The following is a 17,523-nucleotide window of genomic DNA, read 5'->3' as shown; positions in this document are numbered from 1 at the left end:
TCCGCTGATCTGCAAAAATCTTGGATCCCTATTAAAGGCTGTGGATCTCCACATAAATGATATCTCTGTTACAGAGAAAGAAGGGGCTGCTGCACTTGGTAGAATGTCTTCGGCTTTGAATCAGATGCTCCAAGTTTGGTTTCAGCTAGGCTTCAGCGTGCCCAATGCTGAACCTCATGCTGAAAGCAAGGGGAGAAAAGTCTCGATCCCAGGAGCACACCAGATCTCTCAGATAAAGAAGTAGAAGCATGCTTCAATTGGACTAAAGTTGGTCCCCTTTGTTAGCACCAATCTCTCATTTAGTTCTTCACAGACTAAATTACAGCTTCTCTTCAGAGAAGAGGACCTGGATATTGAGAAGGAATTAAAGTAGATATTGAAGTAGAAATTCCAAGGCCAAATACCCACAAAGTCAGGCAAAGCAGCATCTGAGGCCAGTACCAGAAAGCGGTGGAATTCGATGGGCAGCAGTTCTGGGGTATTTGAGCTTTCCTTGAACCTGCCCAGCCTCATGGCCCGACCTGTACCCCAATCATGGGCACCACCTCCTCGATCCACAGCAAGTTCAGTGGGGCTGAAGCTCGAGTTTGTCGGTGGTGAATCCGACGTAGCCGCAGAAGGTACAGGATGATGGCCAGTAGCACCACCAGGATACAGGCGAAGAAGAGATAGTGGTTGTAGACGAAGGAGAGACGGAACCAGTTACCATGGGCCTGTCGGACACCTTCCTGCCGTAGATCCCTAAACAAGAAGTTGAAGGTGGAAAGGATTGTTAATTTCAGAGAGAAATATTTATGCCAATTTAAAAGGTCCAGTGGTTTTATCCCATTTATTCCATCCATGCAAACATGCTATAACACCAGCTCCACAGAGCAAGCAAAGCTGAAACATGTCCCCAGGCCCAGATTCCTCCTGTATCTTCCTTTCCCTGGCCTAGAGGGAGCCTCTACCCCTTCTAAAATCAGGAGACAAAATGAGAAGCCAAAAAAGTGAATAGTTAAGACCAAGACTGGTCATCTGTAAAATGTCTTAACAGTGACCCCACACCACCTCAGCCTACACAGTTGGTAAATACAGTACTAATGAGAATAGGGTGGCCCCTGAAACTATTCAAGAAATCAGAGTATATCTAAGTATTAAAAAAAAAAAAAGTTGCTATGCTTCCTGAGAGTTTAGGATATATCCAGAGAAAGATGTCACTTAACTAATTGTAATCTGAAGAAAAAATAGAGACATGTAAACCTAAATGCAATGGTCTGTCTATCTAAAAGAGAAGCTCTTCTCTTGTAGTCCAAACACCCAATCCATTTTCATTCTGTTTGACCTGCAGTGTTTTTTTTAAAAACGTGAATCTCCAAACAGAAAGACTACATATAAAATGTGGACTTCTGGCTTCTATTGATCAAGGAGAGCTGGGAGATGCTGGGACAGCACTTCTGCACGACAGTTATCAGCCTTTTGTTTGGGGCACATGCTCTCCAGTTTCCCACTTCTCTCACTCACCTGGCTTGTGACAGTATTGAGTTTAAAGAAACAGGCACCAAAGATTAAGAGTTCATCTGAAATAGTCCAGAAGAGAGAGCACCTAAAAATTATCCCAAATATCTTATGGTACATAAGAGCAAGACATCCTCGAAATGCATCTCATGTCCTTTGTTCTGGCTCACCCAAAAGCCATCCAAGTCAATGACATGATCTCGAGAGTGATTTTGGCCACCAAGAAAGACTGCTGTATAGGAACAGCATACACTGGTTCTTTAGTCAGATGTGAGATCAAAGCAGTCAATCCTAAAGGAAATCAGTCCTGAATATTCATTGGAAGGACTGATGCTGATGCTGAAGCTCCAGTACTTTGGCCACCTGATGCGAAGAGCCAACTCACTGGAAAAGACCCTGATGCGGGGAAATAAGAAGGCAGGAGGAGAAGAGGATAACACAGGACAAGATGGTTAGATGGCATCGCTGACTCAATGGACATGAGTTTGAGCAAGTTCTGGGAGATGGTGATGGACAGGGAAGTCTGGCGTACTGCAGTCCATGGCGTCACAAACAGTCAGACACGACTGAACAACGAGTCAGAGATAGTTTCAGAGTAACTTTAGTTCATCAGTCAGTATCTTAGAAGTTGTTTATGAGAGCTCAATTATAAAGACTGATTTGTTGTAGATAAAGAAAATTGAATTCCTGGGAATTCCCTGGCAGTCCAGTGGTTAGGACTTGGCGCTTTCACTGCCAAGGACAGGGCGTGGGTTGGATCCGTGGTTACTAAGATCCCACAAGTCATGCAGCACAGCAGGGGAAAAAGTAAAAAATTACTGAATTCCCGACATTACAAAGAAGAACAGACTCCAGACCAATAATTCTCAAGACTTCCTTCTGTTTCAACATATGTGGTAAGTAACAGCAGTTTCACACGGCAGTAATAAGGGGAATTTGGATGTTTTTTGTTTCTCTTTTTGAGGGGGCGGTCACTTAAGAAACCTATTTTGAGGCACCAACTGCCATCCTCTAAGCTCAAGATTCTTGGTCAGGCCACTTACCTGAGAGGTAAGAAGCGTGTCTTATACAGAATGGCTCCCAGCGTCCACTGAACCTCTCGGTCATAGACCAGCTGTGCTGTCTGCAGATTTGGATAGTCATAGGGAAAGTGGAATCCTTCATGAAGAACTTGGTACATCCAAGCTGACTTAAAACACTGGTATCTGTGTGAAAAAAATAATTTTTTAAAGGAAGAAAAAGAAAAAAAAAAACAACTAATGCTTTATGCATATTCTCACTGTCAAAAAGACCCCTCTCTCCCCATTTCACCTTCCTCACCTCTAGGTGGAGCCAAATCTGAGCCTACCTTATCTTCAAGTTGACCACAAAAGTGAGGCACACCTCCAAGCAAGGCAACAACGCTACTGTGACTATGTTTTTCTTTTGCTTTCTTTTTTCCCCTAACAACCTTTACCTTCAGAGAGCACACTGAAATATCTATAAATGTAATTATATGGTGTTTGGGATTTGTTTCAAAAGAACCAATTTGTGGGGTAGGAAAATAAATGAAATAAGAAGGGCTGGGAGTTGACAGCTGATAGAAGAGAAGCTGGGTGATAGGTACTCAGGAGTTCATTATTCTGTTCTATTTTCGTTTAAAATTTTTAACTAAAACATTTACAAAATGGGAGGACTGATGAGCCAAACTGGCTAAATATTGATATTTATTGAAACTAGGTGACAGTTACACGCGTGTTTCTGTTACTGTTCTACTTTTCTGCATGTTTGACATTTTAATAAAAATGTAAAACTAAAAAGACCACCACTTTTGATTCCAAACCACTTGGAGAGAACACTTTTTGGTCACCACCAGTCTGTCTCCCTTGGCTTCACTAAAGTAAGTTCACTATTTTGGCCTCTACCCTTCAGAAAATCAAAATCTAAAATAACCAAATTCTCTTTCAGTGTAAATCCAATCTGTACTATCACTCACCCGCTCTCACTCATTGTTCATACATTTTAAGGCCACACCTAAAGGAGAAAAGGAAGTTACTTACTTGAGTCGATGCTCATCTGCATGTGATGAAAAGAGGCCATTCTTGAATCTCTGAGTGAGTACTGACCAAGCCATGCCACAGTAATCCTGGAACAAACAGAGAAATGATGCAACATGAAATGGGAGGTAAACTCTGTAATTCCCCTACAGTCAGTTTTCCCTTTCCAAAGTTACTTGTGGGTTATTAGTTAACAGGAAAACAAAAATGGTATATTCAGTCATTTAACACTGTGCCAGGTCCTGGGCAAGGCAAGTCCTTGAACTCAGGCCACTAGGTGACTTGAATGGCATAGGAATACTCCTTTTTATTCCTATTGCCTCCATGTCCATACAAAGCCAGCCTGACATGGCTCCTGAGCCTCTTAAGCTTTAGAGATGGGTAAGGTTAGGACCGGGAATAGCAACATCAAAAGCCAAAGACAGCTTCATTCTACCCTATATACAACTGACATGAACAAGTCAAACAGATGGAACAGAATGGTCAAACATCTATCACTGGCCTGTCTCCTTCTAATTCTCACCAAAGGAATCATTCCTTTTGGTTTGTTTAATAAACTAGTATTTCCTGAATGTCTACTTTGTGGCTCTAGCAGTGAATAAAACAAAAATTTCTATTTTTATGAAGCTTACCTTCTAGTGGGGGGGGGGCAGACAATAACCAAATATACATGCATACATACATACATATACACACATATATACAAAGAGTGTGTTAGATAACATAAGTGCTCATGGGAAAGATAATAAAGCAGGAAAGGGAAAAGGGTACTATTGGGGAGGCCTACAATTCTGCATAGGATGGCCAAGGAAAATGTCACTGGGAAAATTAACAGTTGAGTCAAGGTTAAAAAAAAAAAAGAACAAAATCATCTTTACCCTGAGAAAGAGAACATATTAAGCCACTAGCAGTTTGGGCAAGTAATAACTTGAGTCCTATGGTGTTCAAGGGAAAAGGATTTGAAGAAATTTTAAAATCAGAAAGATTCAGGCCATGGACAGTTAGGGAACGTTGGAAAGGAAAGGAAATATGACAGTATTCCTGGAGGCTGGAGAGGAAAGGGCAAACACAAACCAGGCTTTCCTCAATATTTCTTAGGGACTGCCTTTAGGGAACAGAACAGTACATATACTACATATATTATTTCTTCTGAAAGCCCTTATACTAAGAGAAATTGAAGAAGACAGAGGGAGGGGACAGATCTCCCCATAAGTTTTTCTGCTAAAAGAGAAAAATATTCAAAAATGAAAAAGAGACGAGTCCAAATTGAACAGGAACTGTGGAATACTAGCTAAACTTTTACCTGTCCATACTGGCCTCTTAAAAGCTCAAGGTAAGAAAACAAAAGTGGACTTGCCCATCTGTGTGACATCATCTCCAAAAGCATTTACACCTGGGAACACCCAGTAAGGGGAAAATATCTGGAGATCACACTTTGCCACAAACATTAACCAAGACTATTGGCAAGCTGGAGGAAAAACCATTAGCCACCATGACAACATTAGATCTGGGTGGTAATTTTGGTAACTGGACACTCATGGAGACCTAAGATTAATTAACTAGCAGGCAGTAGAGCATAGCAGGTTACTTCTCTAAGTTCACCTCCTCATCTGTAAAATAAGGGCTCACAGGGGCTCCTGCCAAGAAGCCAGTGAGCTCACACATGCAAAGCCATTTGCACGGCGTCTGGTACAAAGTTAGGCATCCAATAAATGGCTGCTGCCAGCATGAGTCATTTTATTATTAATAATGTACCTGAGCAGCCTTGGCAAATGTTGGCCCATGGTAGCGGCCACCGATGCGCAACACATCCTCTGTACAGTAAAAGAACTCGGAGAAACCATAGAACTCGCTGTTGTTGAAGTCAATGGGCGACTGGTAGATGCCGTTCAGTGAGGCCTGGCTGGTGTTGGAGCGAGCCAGCAGCGGGCTCAGCATGGCCCCACAAGCCGCCCAGTCCCCTCGTCCTCGGACATGCAGGACCTGACTGTTCCTTTCCACCACATCTGTGAGTCCCACAGGTAGGCAGGGATCCAGAAAAGGATTGTCGGGACTCAGACCTGTCTTGTGGCCCAGCAACCTGTCACAATAACAAAAACAAACAAAACACATCACTACTGCACCCAGCTTCCTCGAAGATGCTTCCCAGAGGTCTTGTTATTCTTCTACATGACAGCCCTAAACACAAGGATGAGCATTATCACTTAGTTGCATCACACGAACTTTTAAATTATGCAAATTCAATTTAGAAAAAGAAAGAGAAATATGGCAGTGATTTTGTTCAGTCTTTTAGTCAACACACATATTTCCCAATATATAGTGAAACTGGAGATGCAAATCTGCTATTCTCCATCTGGGCTTCATTACCACTTGCCGCTTAAAAGTGAAAAGATTTCACCATGCTGATCTCAGTTCTAATGTTTCAAGAGACAACTGGGAGGAGGTGAAGTGGGAAGGGCTGAGGGCTGTCCTGAGGACAGTCCCTGGCAGTGGTGCAGTGGTGATGGATGGCAACAGTGACCCAGGACATGCCCAGCTCTGCGGGGGAGGGAGGGCCAAGTTTTGATTCCCACAATGGCCATCACACAGCTCTGGTTATTTCAAGTCTGTACTTGTCTAGCAATAAGAGATTAATATGCAGATCTGGCCAAAGGTGGAAATTAAGTGCAGACCAAATACAACTGTAGTTTGCCAAATACAATGAACTATTCATCAATTCCTAAGACAACTGTGGATGAAGATGCACACACACGTGTAAAGGCTGAAGGACGGAATGTGGCAACACAACAAAATGCTTTGGAACAAGCGGAGCCTGTTTTGAGGATGTGACACCACCTATAAGGAAAGCTCAGAAAATTATCAAAAAGAGAGAAACATTAAGTTTTAACATCGTAGGAAGCACAGGTTTCTCTATACATTTGCAGCTTCACAAGATGAGTAATCAGTCTTCTGAATTAGCTAACTTAGATACATAATGAGAAAAAACTGACGCATGAGAAGAAGATGATGCAGGCCTGTTCTGAAGCAGCAGAAAACAGCAGGCAGATATAAAGGAGGAGCAAAACAACAAAGGAAGAAAACGGAAAAGGAAGCACAGGAGCTAATGCAGAAGGACCAAAACAAAATTGGTGTGAAACTTCCACCGTAATTGTTCTTCAGATACCACGGTGCTAATGGGAGCCATCTGAGCTCTAGGCCAAGCAACATTTGTATGGAGGCCTGGATACGTAAGAGTATCTTCAGAACACAAACATGCTGCTTGATTTTAATGCATTCATCAATCATCCGAATAACAGACTTCTCCCAAAGCACCCTGAACTCTTAGGAGCTGAGACTCAGAAAAACAAAAAAGACTTGAGACAATATTTTGTCTAACACACTCCCTGTATAAGACAATTGATTGCTGTAGAGAAACGATTACAAATGGGATACACCAGTACCTTTTCAAGCTATTGTTTCCAGCTAAACAAATGGGGGTGAATAGTTTCATGGTGGAAAAGAACTCTGTTCTCTATTATGCTGTCCTTTAATGGGCATGATGATACAAAGACTTTTAAATACTAAAAACCCCACAACTATATTATACTATGGTTTAAATACTTCATCTGGCACACAAATGAAGAATCAGTGATCAGTCCAATGCTGGAGGGAAAAGTGTCTACTCTGGACTTAGAGAATATTTTATGCACGCTATGAAATCTTTAAGTCCCACGTAAAAGGCAACTCTACTGTAATTCGGCAAACAGATTCTGAGCACTTCCATGTGGAAGAAACTTCTGGAAGCTATGTTATACTACACAATTTAAATTAATGACTTAATTGATCTCACTTATCCTGTGATGCCATGTCTGAAGATGGGCATAGCAAGAAGTCACTGCAATAAGTCCTAATGACAAAGATTAGAAGGCACTCCGATGAAGATCAAATGGGACTACTAATAGACATGCTCCGAGAGACAGTGATGGACAGGGAAGCCTGGTGTGCTGCAGTCCATGGGGTCGCAAAGAGCTGGGCACAAATGAGCAACTGAACGACAACACAAAGCTACCCCACTGGCAGGGGTGGCAAGGAAGGAGGAAGCAAGGACATATCTATTAATATCTTGGTAGGATATAACCATTCCTCCCAAATATCTGCAGCCTGCCAACATTCTATTTCAGAATCAACAGATCCCATGTCAAGCATACCTGTTCTTGTTAAGAGTTTCATTCAATACAAGATCTTCATAGCGCTGCCGGGCAAAGTTGCCCCCAAAACCCAGAAAGGTCGTGACATAAACCCTATACACGTGTTCAGTGTGTTGCACATCACAGCCCAGGTTGAACTCAGCTAGCAAGATCTTCGCAGCTTCTTCCTGCGATATGATGTAAAAGAAATTTTAGTTTTGATTTCTAGAAAGGTATGACATTGCTAATACACCAGGTTTCATTTGCTATGACTACTCTTTAAGACATTTTGTGTTAATAGCATTCTTTCATCTTCATAGAGCTATTTTAAACAAAGACATAAAATGACCCTAACCTTGTCACACGATTAACATAGTCACGAAATTCAGAGCTGGTGACTTTGAGAGTTTAATTATTACACAGATGATGAAACTTAAACCCGTATGACCGCCCTACTCAAAAAAGTTTGCTTGTTCCTTACTATCTACAGATAAAAAAGCCAAATCCCCTAGCATGGCTCCCAAAACTCCTCATGATTTAACTTTATCTTATCACTTCCCAGCATTCCCTGTTACCACACTTAAAAACCCCATACTACAACAGGCTATTCATAATTCCCTGGACATTCTGGGCTCTTTGCTGTTTTTTCTGTGCTTTTGTGCATACTGTCACCTCCGTACAGATGGCCTTCCCTTAACCTCCACTATGCAAAGGGCTGCTATCATCCAAGGACCAGGTAAATACCTTCCTTTCCATGAAGGCAGCATGGAAGGCACCTACTCAAGCCCTTGTGAATGTGGTTCACGCTGTCAGTGCCCACACTGCCGTGGCTCTCTGTTTAGACCCAAGATGCTCACCCAGAGGTGATTTTGTACCGCCAGGGGCAACTGGCAGTGTCTGAAGACACTTTTACTTGTCAAAACTGAGAGTGTGGGGGATATAGGGGCATTATGACATCTGATAGAGGCCAAGGATGCTGTGAAATATCATACAATGCACCAGACACAACAAAGACTTACTCAGCCCAAAATGCCAACTGTGCCAATGATGAGAAACCCCAGTTTAGATCAAATTATAGAACTGTCGTGGTCTGCCTGTTATCACAGGCTGTCTCCACTGATAGATCACAAGCTTTGGGGGCAGTGTAACATGTCTTATATCTTGCACATACTAGGTGCTGAAAAATGTTTTATTTCTTTTTCTTCTGACTGATAAAACTTCTCCCTCAAAATGCATTCTTTACATTCTAGTAAGGCAAGGAATAACAAGCACAAGATGGAATTCCATCTAAAAGAAAGGGAATAACATCTAATGAATAAGTATTTTTCAAATACTGTACTCTGGGATTTATATTATCATGTTTAATCCTCAGGCAACTCTTCCAGATAAGTAGTATAATTATAATAGCTAAAATGTATTAAGCTTTTATTACATGTTGGGCAGCTTGTTAAGTACTTTATACAAGTGGTATTATTTCATACTCACAACTTTATGAAATAGATAACTACTATTCTCTTTTTACACATAAGGAAACTGAGGCTCAGAGAGGTAACTGACCCAAGATTACATAAGCCAGCAATGATCTGAAGCAATATATGGACCTAGGACAGTCGGTCTAAGTCAAAACATAGCGCCCTTCCTTCTCAAAGATGGGCATTCCTAGCAACTGAATTTCCCCAAAAAGTAAAATACCTCTTGTGGAGAAAGGACAGAAGTTGAGGCAGGAACTTCATAAGCAATTTGGAGAGAGGCTCCTCCCATATCCAGTATCCCTACTGTCCTTCTGCGTCCTGTCACCAATTCCTGGGGAGCCTCAGCATCAGCTTCTGAAATAAATGAGGTAAGTTAAAAAGCAATAAAAGAAAGCAAATTGGGACTGAAATAAATGAGGAAAGTTAAAAAGCAATAAAAGAAGCATGTTAAGTTTTGAAAAAAGAAGGAAAAAAGAAATCAGAATTAGCACTTACATGCTAGTGATTGGTTATGACATAAATCTTCAGCCCTTAGAACTGTCTTAAGAAGACAGTATCACTCACCATCTTCATGGTCGAATCTTCCCAAAACAAAGTTGATTCCAATCCATGCATAAACCCCTAAGTAAGAAACATAAAAGCCCTTGCTTAATTCTCTACTGTAATAGCATGTGTACACCTCTCCACAGCTGCTCTTTCCCCCTTTTCCTGGAAAAAAAGTGATCATAGTATTTTATTCCATACTCTTAGTGTATGAATTTAAAATTTTTTATCTGGTGATGTTTTTCCCTTTTAAAATTATTTGCATTTTCTAAATTTCCTATAATGAATAGGAATTAATGTGTAAAAATAAATAAAAGATGTAAATCTTGGGAGTTTTAGCTCTGGGCAAGACAGAATTAATTAACCACACTCGCCCTGTCCCCCCACTGAATAAAGTATAAACTCTGGACAGAATGTACAGAGCAGCTGTCTGAGGACTCTGAAAGTAAATGACAGAAGGCACGCTGGGGTAGACATGAGACTTTAAAGTACCACCAAAATTGCAGCAAGTTTCCCATTTTCCCCCCTCAGATACTGTCTGGCCTGGACTGAAAACCAGCTTGAAATACAAAACCAGATATGCACAGAAAGAACTACAAGGCCCTGTTTTGGGGTCCAAGGACCACCAGAAAAGGGGACTCCAAAGGTTCAGAAGGGAGGGCCGGGGGGAGTCCCTTGCTTTCTGAAAAAGGTGGTTCTCTGCTACCCCAGGCAGTCCTGCGTCAGCGCAGGGAGAGGCTAGGCAGATGCCCATCTCTGAGGAGTATGAGCCCTTTCTGGCCAGAGGAGCCATGGCCTCAAGAGTTGAGGCAAAGTCCTATTGCTCACTTTTCTCCCTCTGTCCTCTACCATGTAGCCCTGGATACAGATGCAGTCATGGGAAATGCATGGCACACTGGGCAAATTAAACCCCTGACTTCCTACCGAAGGACCACGAAAGCGAGCTGCAGGGCTATCTCCCAGACAGTCTTGGGGAGATAGTGGAGAGTTGGGAATGAGGTGGTGTAGGAATTCGTGGGCTCACATACGTGATCTGACTCTAAACAACATATCACAGGTTCTGAGAACTGGCCTACTGGCTAGTCAATCCATTTGTATGGGCTGTGCCTAGGTGCAGATTGGTCACTGGCTGGCACACACACAGGACAAATCCTAATCTCAGTGCCAGAATCAAAAGAATCACCGTCCACAGAAAGCAGGTCAGAAGTTCAGGCCTGAACCTAACCAGTCTGCTAAGACAAAAAAATTAACATTCCCTTTATGACTGAAACAAAACCCACGGTCTAACAATGTAATACTCAAAATATCTAGGATACCATATAAAACGACTTGACAAAGAACTAGGAAAATCTCAACCCATAAGGGAAAAAATGCCAACCCTGAGATGACACAGGTGTTGGAATTATCAAATAAGGCAGCTATGAAAAATGTTCAGTCACTCTATTGTGTCTGACTTTTTGCGACCGTTGGGACTGTAGCCTACCAGGTTCCTCTCTGTCTACGGGATTCTCCAGGCAAGAATACTAGAGAGGGTTGGCATTTCCTTCTCCAGGGGATCTTCCCAACCCAGGGATTGAACCTGGGTTTCCTGCACTGCAGGCGGACTCTTTACTGTCTGAGCCACCAGGGAAGCCCCAAGGCAGCTATACAGCCAGGACATAAGAGCAGTCTTCCAGTGAATAGAAAGAGTCTCAGCAAAAAAACGGAGTAAAACCTAATGGGAATTTTAGGACTGAAAAATGTAAAACTGAGATTGAAAAAGGTGAATCTGTTCCTCAATGTGAACTGCAACTAGAAGACAAACAATTTTCTGTTTTTCAAGAAACGGAAATATAATTCATCATAGAGGGCACATTTGGGCAACATGACACCACGCATGCAACTCCCCCCCCAAAGCTACAAACCCTAAGCGCAAGCTTTCACTGCTCAAGGCCCAGTACCTTCTTGCTTTCCAGAGATCACTTCTGCCTGAGACTGAGAAAAGAGGAAGTCAAACTCCAGAGGTAAATCTTTCACTAGATCAGCCAAGATAGCCAACTGCTTCCTGCAAGAAAGAACCAAAAAAAAAAAAAAAAAAAAAAAAGCCCTAAGAGTTAATGGTTAAACCCTCTTCTCACAAACAGCCTCGACTTGACCTTCTACTTAGCCTTATTAGACCCCACTGTTCACCAACCCAAGCCACTTGATCCTTGCTTCGGTTTGGTACCCCCTTCAATTTCAAAGTCTTAAAATTACTCAAAAGCATAGCCTCCCTCTTAAAAGGCAATATGGTAACAGTAATACTTCTCTTTCATATAATGCTACAATTCAAAAAGTATTAAAAGATAAGACTATGGTTCTATGCCTCTCACAGGCTAAGTATGGATAAGCTGCAGGAAACTGGAGCACAGTTTCATAATCTATAAAATAAACGTAATTACACTATTCCTAACCACCATGAAAGGAGGCTGCTAAATTGAGGAACACACTCTCATCCTCAGATCTTACACAACACAGAAACACATCACCACACAGGAAGAAGACTTTGGCCCACAAGTTTTTATATGATGCTTTACATAAACTCTTAAATTTCCTTTTCCATATTTCAAGGGTTGATTTTATCTTCATAAAATTCTTATCATTTGGAAAAGCCAGAGCAGGATCAAAATCCAAAGGTCATAATTTGGGGATGATGCTTGAAGCTTAGTATCTACAAGGCCATTCTGTCCTCTAAAGTTTTATGTTATTAGTATGATCAGGTAAGGACAAGCAAAGAAACAAAGCTAGAAGTAGTAATATGAATCTAGAGACAATGCTGGTTGAAAATAAGAGTAATTATCTTGGATTTTAAAAATTACTCATTACAGAAATATTCTGCTGGTTATACTGGTTGTCAACATGACTTGGTAAAGAATGTTATTAGCCCTTGAAAGTGAAAATTATATTTAAAGTAATAACTTCCCAAGATAATGTCAAGTATAGTTTCTAAAAAGCTCATTGTTATATACAATAAATTTTAAAGATAAAAACTTCATAGAGGGAACAAGAAGTGCTATTTTTGCCATTCTTACTGAATATGCTTCAGTAAGCATACCCAAAGACGATACCAAAGAACACCCAAATATCCAAAGGCTTGCTGGTCTGGTGATGATGTTGAAGAACGGGCACCAACACACTCTGCTGTTTGAAATGTACATTACTGGTAGAATCTTTCTAAAGGGTGATCTGGGACTATGTATCAAATTTGTTAATGTGTTTAAACCTTTGACCTAATTACTGTATTGTAAGACAGCTATTGCAGTAAAGTCATCAGACAAGAATACAAAGGAGAAAAATACTGCAGCATTACTTGTAACAGTGAAGAACTGGAAATAATCTAACCGTATGTACATCAGTAGTGACTGGCTAAGTAATTTATGGTATATTCATACAATGTTATAGCATACAGATGTTAAAAGAAATGAGGTCAATTTCTATCTACCTGTATTGACATGAAAAGATTTCGAGTTCCAATAGGTTAGAAAACAGTATATATAATATTATCCCAATTTATGTTAATAAACAAAACACTCTTCATGTATTTCACCGGATAGGATGGAACATTGGTTTTCTAAAATTCAATACTGCTTCTTTATTTAAAAAAAAAAATGTCTATGGCAAAATGTTGACAATTGCTCAGGCTGGGTGGGAAGTAAATGGGGAGTCGCTACACTGTTCCCTCTACTTCTATATATATTTGAAATTTCCCATAATTAAGTTTTTTTCTTATCACTTTACAATTTTCTTATAATATCACTTTGTAGTTCTTTAAAGCTATTTCTATTACAAAATAAAAAGGCAGTAGAATAAATTCTATTAGTTTAGGCCTTTGGCAAAGAAATAAAACATCCTGCTAAAAAATCCAAAATACAGTACAGGTGATCCACCCCCATTTTGAATATTTCTCACAAATACAAATAAGTAACAAAGTATTAATTATATAAAACAGGTTCTCGCAGGGATTGTTACACTTATGTCAACAACTATAGCTTCCTTAGAGGTTTCATAAGCCCAGGATAGATCTAGGTATTATTAAAAGAGGTGATCAAAAAAGAAGTTAAAGGCAAGTTCTTTACAAATTCTTAAGATAAAATAAATATTAATATTCAGAGCTCCATGATGACAGAGAACATCTTAGACAAATGGGGTGGAGCTAATGGGGTGGTTTTGTTTAAATAGAAACTTCTCTGACTGAGGAAAGGATGGGCAGTGCCAGCAGATGGGGCAATCCTCTCCTTTGCTCCACTTTGCTCACAAAATGTGGCCAAATCTTTGCCCTGTTGGTTGGCTCTGCCTTTCTGACCTCTGAGTCAGCTTTTCCTCTGGCCCGCCAACCTCCTTCCTGGTTTGTGAGACCTCAGTCCATTCACGGAACCCATGATATGGCACCACGTGTGTCATCCACACTCTCCCAAGGGTTTGCAAAATTCTGAATGACAGTGGTGGCGGTGGTGTTTAGTCGCTCAGTTGTATCCAATTCTTTTGCAAGCCCATGGACTGCCAGGCTCCTCTGTCTATGGGAATTCCCAGGCAAGAATACTGCAGTGGGTTGCCATGTCCTCCTCCAGGGGACTTCCCCAACCCAGGAATCAAACCCACATCTCCTGCATTGGCAGGTGAGTTCTTTACCACTGAGCCACCTGGAAAATCACCTGGGAAGAATGATGTATTACTTTCGTCAAAAACAAAAATTCTAAACTGCATGTGTAGTATGAGAACGATTTTGTAGAAGTTACATATAGATGTACAGATAGAAAGGAATAAAACAAAATGAAACAGTTTTGATAAGACAGTAGAATAATGACTTTTTTGTTTTGCTTTTAAAATTTAATGATGTAAAGTTCTACATCATAAATTTCAGTTTTAAAAATAAGTACAAACAACAAAAAAATTAAAACCAAAATGTTTGTGAAAATAAGGAGCTAGAAGGCCTTGAAGGATGACAAATGGCTTCTCAACAGTAAACCAGAGAGGAAACCAGTAAGTCTGCACCTGAGCAGCAGGAAAGCAGTGCACTGAAAGACGCACTGGCGCAGGTTGTACTGTGTGGCCTGTCTGGCACAAGCTGAATGGGGCCCTATACACATGACAGAGGTTTTCACTGGTGTTGGCCAAACAAACAAAATGAAGTTCTGTGCAAAGGGAACTCCTAATTATCAAGGAAAAATATTTAAGCTAATAAAAAATACTGATGACTATGAGACTGTGGACATTCCAGAAGGATGGATGCTCAAGTTAAGGGGGCTCATTCCTACCTACCCCAAGACCATAGTAAGTGTACAGGGGTCAGCGAGGTGTCAAAGGGGAGAAATCACAAACAAGGAGGGATGAGACCTAAGCATAGCCACTGCCTCTTCCTTTTCCTCCTCCTCTAGGATTAGGTGACAAAAATGCCAGGCTAAACTGCCAAGGTCATATGGAAAAAACTTACCTGACAAGTGATGAAAAACCTGGTCTCAAGCCATGGAGACCAAGCTTGCAGGCAGCACCAGCTGTCACCAGGAAGCCAGGCAAAGTTACAGAGAAAACTCAAATCTTACCAGAGCCCTCCTACTAGGCCCCAGGTACCCAGTCCCTCAGGTGACCTTCCTACCACCCTTGTGAAATTATGCTTCCCCTCTGGGCTTCCCTGGTGCCTCAGACGGTGAAGAATCTGCCTAGTGAAGAATTAGCCTGCAGTGCAGGAGACCCATGTTCAAACCCCAGGTCAGGAAAATCCCCTGGAAAAGGAAATGGCAACCCACTCCAGTATTCTTGCCTAGGAAATCCCATGGACAGAGGAGCCTGCTGGGCTACAGTCCATGGCGTCACAAAGAGTTGGACATGACTGAGTGACTAACACTTTCACTTTCTAGGTGCTAGATAATGATCCAAAGTTATCACCATCACTGCTGCTCCTAACCCTAATCAAAACTAAAAATCATTACAGCCATCTCAAATAGATATTGATCCCAAAGAAGCAAATGCCATGGATGTGTGGTAAGCGATGGTGAAATAACGGGTTGTAGGTTGGCTCTGCTGTATTTTGAGCAGGAAGTCTTTTAGTGCCACCTGCCAACTCTGTGTGATGTACCCACATCCCGTCTTCAGATCAGGAACCACAGAGAATAATGCATGAAACCGCACTTTCAACTCTCGTGCCACCCACCCTCCTGTGTCTCACCTCTCGGGAAGAAGCCTCATGCCTGCCGTGCAGAGGATGTAAAGGGGGGTCTCCTTGTGCTTCCTCACAGGCACGTGAGCAGCAGCAAAGCTCAGCAGAGGACGAAGGTAATCGCTGGCATGTTCTGGAGTGTCTGCCATTGCAGAGATTCCTTAAATAAGATAAAATACTTTCATTAAAGAGCAGATCACAGAGACTCAGAAGACTGATATCCCATAAGGTTCTGTCTAGGTCCTAATCATTTATTTATTTCATAACAGTAGGGCAACAATGAATCCCTCCTATTATCCAGAATCTCCAGAAGAAAAGGGTAGCTTGCTTTCTCCCTCTTCTCTTCTCTCCTCTCATTTCTGCAGCAGATAAAAGAGATCAACAATGATTTAAATTCCATTTAGTACCTGGCTTGATTTTTTTAACCACTGGTTGGCTGTTTCGGTCTCTCATCTGTTTGATGTCCAGTAAGTCATGAGGATTCCCATTATGTCTTGGCCAGAAATAAACAAAAATCCGAGAGCCACTGCTGCCACAGTCCACAACAAGTCCATAATTCAGATCTGGGTCTTCAGTGTCAGTAGCTTCAAGATCTCCTACTCGAGCCAAATACCTAAGCCAGGCAGAAAGAGGAACTAGTGTTAAGCGAATAGCACCACCACTTAATTCTTCTGTTCACGAGTCTTCATTAAGTGGCTACATGTGCCAAGCACATGGGACTACACATCCTAACAAAGGAATGAAATAATATTGACCATATTTACTGACATACATGACGCAACAGCTGGTTTACACTGAAATTACATAACTAGAAGTTTGGGAGTAGTTCTGAAACTGGCCATGGTAGCAAATCTTCTACTAAGCATTAAAGGGTTTCTTGGAGAAGGCAATGGCACCCCACTCCAGTACTCTTGCCTGGAAAATCCCATGGACGGAGGAGCCTGGTGGGCTGCAGTCCATGGGGTCGCTAAGAGTCGGACACGACTGAGCGACTTCACTTTCACTTTTCACTTTTATGCATTGGAGAAGGAAATGGCAACCCACTCCAGTGTTCTTGCCTAGAGAATCCCAGGGATGGGGGAGCCCGGTGGGCTGCCGTCTATGGGGTCGCACAGAGTCGGACACGACTGAAGCGACGCAGCAGCAGCAGCAGCAGCAAAGGGTTTCTAGGCCTGAATAAATACTGAGCCACTAAGGGTGGTTTGCTATGCACACTAGATAACTAAGGCAATCCTAATTTCATTTCTGTTTATCTATACTTTCTTTATATAAACATGAAGAATATGGCAGAATGATGCCTGACAGCAGGAAGATGGAACAAGTAAAGATGCTACCATCGAAACCCCAAAGTTTGAGTCTCAGCTCTAGCACTTTCTATGCTTTGAGACCGTCAGGAAATTACTTAACTTCTCTCAGGTAATTTTCTCGTCTGGGAAATCAGGGTAGTTGGGAGTCTCTACCCTCAGAGAGGCAATGGGTATTAAGCAGTCCGCAGCTGCAGTGCTAACAGATAGGTGCTGTGCCACTATCCCTGCTCTCACTGTTACATGGTAAGGATAGGGAGAACTAGCAGAAGATGCTCTGGGGGAAAGGGCTGAAAAGTTCAGAAAGAAAAGAAGGCTAAAAGCTGGTAAAAT

General features: G+C 41.7%; 1 protein-coding gene across 1 annotated transcript in view; it reads right to left on the bottom strand.

Annotated features, from left to right (window-relative positions):
• Positions 1-509: 509 nt before the first annotated feature.
• ENTPD7 (ectonucleoside triphosphate diphosphohydrolase 7) overlaps positions 510-17,523 on the bottom strand; it is a gene marked incomplete at its 5' end in the record, with an annotated part of 30,683 nt that continues 13,669 nt past the window's right edge. Inside the window, 10 exons of the mRNA XM_052661029.1 lie at positions 510-741; positions 2,541-2,702; positions 3,537-3,622; positions 5,289-5,613; positions 7,721-7,887; positions 9,392-9,525; positions 9,736-9,792; positions 11,655-11,758; positions 15,896-16,046; positions 16,294-16,499. Of these exons, the coding sequence (XP_052516989.1) occupies positions 510-741; positions 2,541-2,702; positions 3,537-3,622; positions 5,289-5,613; positions 7,721-7,887; positions 9,392-9,525; positions 9,736-9,792; positions 11,655-11,758; positions 15,896-16,046; positions 16,294-16,499 (1,624 nt within the window). The remainder of the gene's footprint in view (positions 742-2,540; positions 2,703-3,536; positions 3,623-5,288; positions 5,614-7,720; positions 7,888-9,391; positions 9,526-9,735; positions 9,793-11,654; positions 11,759-15,895; positions 16,047-16,293; positions 16,500-17,523) is intronic.

The sequence above is a fragment of the Budorcas taxicolor genome, chromosome 23 (genome assembly GCF_023091745.1).
Source record: "Budorcas taxicolor isolate Tak-1 chromosome 23, Takin1.1, whole genome shotgun sequence".
Classification (NCBI taxonomy): Eukaryota; Metazoa; Chordata; class Mammalia; order Artiodactyla; family Bovidae; genus Budorcas; species Budorcas taxicolor.
Note: the sequence above shows the minus strand (reverse complement) of the source record. Positions and strands in the feature narration are given on the sequence as shown.